This window comes from Nuphar pumila, chromosome 8, assembly GCF_984573655.1.
Source record: "Nuphar pumila chromosome 8, dmNupPumi1.hap1.1, whole genome shotgun sequence".
In the NCBI taxonomy this organism is placed as follows: domain Eukaryota; kingdom Viridiplantae; phylum Streptophyta; class Magnoliopsida; order Nymphaeales; family Nymphaeaceae; genus Nuphar; species Nuphar pumila.
Window position 1 is genome coordinate 45,193,781 of NC_143256.1, and position 6,334 is coordinate 45,200,114.

At 38.6% G+C, this 6,334-nt stretch overlaps 1 protein-coding gene across 2 annotated transcripts in view; it reads right to left on the reverse strand.

Moving 5' to 3' along the window:
• LOC149829922 (uncharacterized) overlaps nucleotides 1-5,984 on the reverse strand; it is a 67,044-nt gene extending 61,060 nt beyond the window's left edge. Inside the window, exons 1-3 of one of the 2 annotated variants that reach the window (XM_090016166.1) lie at nucleotides 5,694-5,984; nucleotides 5,008-5,133; nucleotides 4,819-4,906 (exon numbers count right to left, since the gene is read on the reverse strand). In XM_090016166.1, the coding sequence (XP_089872292.1) occupies nucleotides 4,819-4,906; nucleotides 5,008-5,133; nucleotides 5,694-5,804 (325 nt within the window). In that variant the 5' untranslated portion in view covers nucleotides 5,805-5,984. Of the gene's footprint in view, nucleotides 1-4,818; nucleotides 4,926-5,007; nucleotides 5,134-5,693 lie in introns of those variants that run through there. The other variant, XM_090016165.1, reaches the window with a different exon arrangement.
• Nucleotides 5,985-6,334: the final 350 nt, after the last annotated feature.

The following is a 6,334-nucleotide window of genomic DNA, read 5'->3' on the forward strand; positions in this document are numbered from 1 at the left end:
GTCGGTTTCGGGTACAGGTACGATGTATGGGGTCCGAGTAGGATTCCTAGTAGGTCTCAGTGTCGTTATTATTTGGTTATTGTTGATGATTTCTCAAGGTTATCATTGGTGTTCCTGTTAAAAGATCGGTCTCAAGTCCTTGTTATTCTTAAATCTTTAATTGCTGAAATAAAGACTCAATTTGACGTATGTTAAAATTGTTCGCACTGATAATGCTCTTAAGTTCAAATACAAAGACTTCAATTATATTCTGCTAATGGGATTCAACCTCAATTTACATGTCTCCATACATCCCAGCAAAATGGTGTGGCTGAGAGGAAACATAGACAAATCTTCAATGTTGCTCGATGCCGAATTATTCAATCCAATATGCCTGCATCATACTGGGGCGATGCGGTTTTGACTATCGACTTTCTCATAAATCGCATGCCTTCAAGTTTTGTAGAAGACCATATCCCAATTCAAATTCTTCATCCAGAGGTTCCTCTTTTTCCTATCCCCCTTAAAGTTTTTGGATGTGTGTGTTTTGTGCATAAGCTGGGTCCTAATCGAGATAAACTTGCTTCGCAGTCTATTAAATGTGTTTTTCTTGGGTATCCTAAGAATCAAAAAGGATATCGTTGCTATGACCCTACATCCCATAAAGAGTATCTCAATGCGGACATTACCTTGTTTGAGTCTATTCCATATTTTTTGAGTACTACTCCAAGGTTACAAGAGAGCCATAGCGACATCCTTCCTCTGTCGATTCCTCCTTTTTCGTTAGAGTCGTTTCCTCCACAGTCCGTGGCTCCATCCTTTGGTGTGTCTCGCTATCGAGACCCTCCGATAGTATACACTCACAGGTTACCACCTACCTCCGTGCCCCCATTATCCCCTTCTCCTGAGGTAAGTATCCCTGAGCATACTGAAGTTTCTGCTCTTGATGATGATCTTCCTATTGCTCTGCGCAAGGGAAAGAGACAGTGTACCCTTCATCCCATTTCTCAGTTTGTTTCAGAAGTTAATCTTGGAGCATTTATGAAGAATTTTATTTCGGCTCTGTCTGCCTCCTCTGTTCCGCTCCATCACAGTCAAGCTCTATTCGACCCCAAATGGATGCAGGTTATGCGGGATGAGATGGATGCCCTTTGCTCTTGGGGCACTTGAGACTTGGTTGATCCTCCTGCTGATGCAGATATTGTTGGCTGAAATGGGTATATACCATTAAATATAACTCGGATGGGTCAATTGAACGGTACAAAGCCCGGTTGGTTGCAGAAGGCTATACTTAAACTTATGGTGTTGACTTCTTTGAAACTTTTTCCCCAGTTGCTCAACTTGGCACTATTCGTCTCGTTCTTTCTGTTGTTGTGCACTATGGATGGCCCTTATTTCAGTTGGATGTCAAGAATACCTTTTTGTACGGGGATTTGCACGAAACAGTCTATATGCAACAACCCACAGGGTTTGAGGTTCAGGGAAGTGTCAGAAGGTGTGCAGGTTGAAGAAGGCTATTTATGGCCTGAAGCAGATCCCTCGAGCATGGTTTCATAAATTATTTGAGGTAATGTCAGTTTTTGGCTTTGTCAGATCAGCCTCCGACCACTCCTTGTTTATCAAGAAAATTAAGGCCGGAATTGTTGTTATGGTGGTATATGTCGATGACATCATATTGACAGGGAGCAGTGCCCAAGATATTTCTGCAACAAAGGATCATCTTCAGAAACATTTTGTTACTAAAGATCTTGATCCCCTCCGATATTTTCTAGGTATCAAGGTGGCAAGAAACAAAGAGGGCTTAGTTTTGTCGCAAAGAAAGTATGTTTTGGATTTATTAAAAGAGACTGGAATGCTAGGAGCGAAGCCAGCCAGCCAGCATTCCGATGGAATCCAAAATTCATATGTTCGATGAGAAGTCTGAATATGTGGATAGTGTCAGTTTTAGATCCTTGGTGGGTAAGTTGTTATATGTGACTGTTACTAGACCTGACATTTCATTAGCCGTTTAGTAAAATCAGTCAATTCATGGATAAACCTACCAAAGTTCACTGGGATAAAACTATGATGGTTCTCAAGTACTTAAAGTCATCTGACGCAGATTATGTGGGGTCTATTGAAGATAGAAAGTCAACAACTGGATTTTGTGTTTTTGTGGGAGGAAATCTCATTACCTGGAGGAGTAAGAAACAAACTGTTGTAGCCAGGTCGAGTGCTGAATCGGAATACCGAGTTATGGCTCAGACCGCATCTGAAATTATGTGAGTAAAATCAGTTTTGACCGACCTTCAGGTGAAAGTATCCCTACCTATATTGATGGTGTGTGACAATAGGGTTGCTACATATATTGCCAACAACCCAGTTTTTCATGAAAGGACTAAACATATTGAAGTTGACTGTCACTATGTACGTGACTTGGTTCAGGCTGGTTATATTTGCACACATCATATATCTTCCGAAGATCAAGTAGCTGATGTCTTCACCAAGGCTCTGGCGAGACCTAGTTTCTCTCATTGCTGTGACAAGCTGAGCATGATTGATATCTATGCTCCAGCTTGAGGGGGAGTGTTGAAACGTGTTTATAAGGGTCTTTTGGGGTTTTCGTATTATTATCTATTTTGTGTGGGTCTTTTTGTAATTTGGTGCTCACGGTTAATCTCTATTTAAGAAGAGATTAACCCTAATATGAATAAGATCTTTTGTTTTAGCGTCTCTATGGGAGTCGACGTCAACAAAAAGTAATACAAAACTTTCTTGAGATGTGGCATGCTTTCCGATGCAACAATCCACGATTTGTTGTATCCGCTAAGCTCACGATCCTCCTCTTGATATTGTCACAAACTTTTCTCTAAAAATTGCTTTTGGACCACCAAAGCTCTGATACCATGTAATGAAATGGATTGAATCATCAAACCACTCATACAAGGGTCTAACAAATTTGTTATTGCATAGAGTCACTCAAAAATGAGTTGAAAATACAAGGTCACAAAGGGCCTATTTATAATACAAATGGACCACTAGGGAGCAGCCCCAATATGACTGTTGGGCTGACTGTTGGGAGCAGCTCCAACAGCTATATTGGAGCTGCCCCAAAAACACAAAAACCGAAAAACAAAAGTACAAAATAAAAATAAAATTAAAAGATAAAAATAAAAGTACAAGATTGTCAGCCCCTAATGGGCTGACGCCTATTACAATAAAAGACCGAAATACCCTAGATGGGTATTTCGGTTTACAGCAAATGCATATATATATATATATATATATATATATATATATATATATATTAACAAACATAATTGCACAATTAGATATTGACATATGAGCCGAACTTTCTGACTGTGATCGGACTAAATGTGGACTGGTCCTTCAGTTGCCAGAAGAAAGATTTTGAATTAGGCTTGAATAGGAAAACTCCAATACAATTAAATCAGCTTCTAATCTATGTCACATGGATACAGATGCAGGAGCAGGACACAATGTAAATATACTTAATTCGATATGATAATTTTCAAAGATTACGACACGGGGACACAGCCATACAATACATAGATGTGTGTATGTGTGTATAAAACAATACTTAAATCACTACATTTAGGAACATCAAATAATGAAACTAAGCTGAAATTGAAATGTAATGTAATTGATGGCAAATTTTAAAAGAAAAATAACTCAAGTGAATATGAAGTAAATAAGATCATAAAAGAAAATAGATAAATTAATGACACAATGTTGACTGTGTAAAACTGGTGTGACTATGTCGATGAAGTGTCGTATCGTGTCTGTGAAGTGTCCGAGTGTTTTGTCGTGTCGCTACGGGATACACATGCTAAGTGAAGTGTCCATGTGACATAGCTTCTAATCCAAGCAATGTCAAGAATCTTATGCCATAAATTTTGAAACCACAAGCCAGTCAAAGTGTCCATGCATTGCATAATATAAAGCAGATTATGAAGTACATGTCAATATGTATGCAAGGAATAAAACTTTGACAATGACTGAAATTTATTTATATGGTGGAAGCCAGTCTAAGACACCTTAACAGGTCAGAGCATGAAGATCAAGGATGCATGTCACTGAAAAATTGCTGTGATTAATGTATGTCAGGTTCCACTCAATATTATTTAATACAAAAGTATTTATTGTCTTTAGTTCAGTAATACAAAGAGACTAGTGGAAAAGAGAAAAGCATGTGTCATGGTGAATATCCCCTATGAGCATGATAAGAACCTATAAGAAGGAAAAAAAAAGTCCATGAGAAAGATTATTACATTGAGGGTACGTTCGGCTGCTCCTTTCAAAAAACATGATTCAGAATCACTTTCTAATTTGCTTGAGATTCAGAATCACATGGGGTCTCATGTGATTTGAATCTCAAGCAAATTAGAAAGTGACTCATTTGCAAAGGCAAATGAGATTCACTTTCTCACATTGGCTGCTTATACAAATCAGATTCACTTTCTCATTCAAATGAAAAAGTAAATCAGAATGATCCAACCGAAAGTGCCCTGAGTGCACAGCCAGCCTATGGCATGGTAGTAACTGTTCTTGATCAGTAAAGGAAAAATAATAATATATCCTTTTTGAGGCAAATTTTTTAGACAAGAAAATAATAATAATAATAATAATATTATATCAATGAAATAAAACCATACCCCACAAATAAGGTACCTTTCTCAAGGTAATGCTTGAAACCTATCCATCACTTTCAGTATATCCACCAAAAATTTGCTTTAGGTAAAATTGAAATGAAATGTATAACAAGTATAACTTAGAAACAAAGGAAAGTAGCTGATAAAAAATGGGAAATGACAGAATGCCTAGCAAGTCATGGCTTACCAACATGGGATGGAAGAACTGTAATATGAGGATGTGAGTGGTACCATCCAATTACGCGTGTTGTTTTTCCTGTTTCCAGTGACATTCTGTGCTTATAAATTAAGGCAAAACCCTCAAATTGTATCGACGTGGGAATGAAAAATCAAATGAAGCAATAAAAACAAATTATCGTCAATCTATAATGGATATTTCAGCCTGAGCTGATGCGGCCGCCAACTGCTCAGGATTGGTCTCCACTCTATCTTTCCGACGATCAGATCGTGGCTGTGGTGAAGCTCCCCATATAAGAGCCGTAGCGCTACCATTTCTGGTATACTGCAATATTACCCATTATCATCAGGAAAAGGTGCACGTTATCCAAGTCACCACCACTCCACTCAAATCATGAATTCCACTAGGAACTATTCATAGGATCTCTACCCTAACCCAATTCCATCATCCAATTAAACAACAAAAATAACTCGGCCAACAAAACTATTTGCAGAATGCCCATAACCGAGAGAAACCAGTTCTTCAATCTCATTCTTAATGACCCAAACAAAAGGGAAAAAAATAGGATGGTTTGCATTTAGAAAGAAGAGCTAAGAGAGTATATTCTCAAAAAGAGAGCAACTCAGAGAGACCCACTTGACCAATTAAGTATAATTAGCAATTGGAACATGCAAGCCATAACAAACAAACACACACACAAACTACTCAAAAATCTGCTCAGAAGAGTTCCTGCCCCTCCCATTTGTTTCAACGCTAAGAAACATCCTCAATCAACGAATACCAACATTAGCAAATGAAAAGAATATTAATAATAACTCGGTCGATACGGAAGACACCAACAACGAATTGAGAAGATGGTAGAGAAAACAAAAGGAGGGTCATGCCTGGATGTCGCCAAGAAGAAGACCCATGACCTCCTCTGTCTCTGTAGACAACGCATGGGTGAGGCACGTCAGCCAAACCTCCTCAGACATTCTCACTCCAGTCAATGACATCTCTCTCTCTCTCTGTCTCTCTCAACCAAGATAGTCACACAAAAGAAACACCACCTCCTTCCTCTGTCCTTTTAACCTTCCCCCACTTCCACTAGAAATTATGGTAGAAAATGGAAAGCAATATGGTGTGAATTCCAACAGCAGGACAGCATCCCCCTTCCTTATCGGCCGTTCACCCACAAAGCGTGTCCCAAGAGAGAGAAAAGCGTATTTCCCTGATTCAGCACAAGAGAAAATTGAGAAGATCACGGCACCTTCTTCCTTTCTTCTTAGTGATCCCCCACTTCTTCAAATGACAGAAAGAGTCCTTTCATTCTAAAATTTGTTTGTAGGCCCAGAATCTATTAAACAAAAAGTAAGTGCAATATGCAGCAAACGCCCTTAGCTTTTCAACTTTCCATGAAAAAGAAACTTGAAATTCGTGAGGAGGTGGTGGAAATTGAAGAAATGCTGATGGACCATTTGGTAACTTACACAATCTTAAAAGAAGCAATTTAAGAAGAGTCACCTCATATTTGTGTTATGTTTGA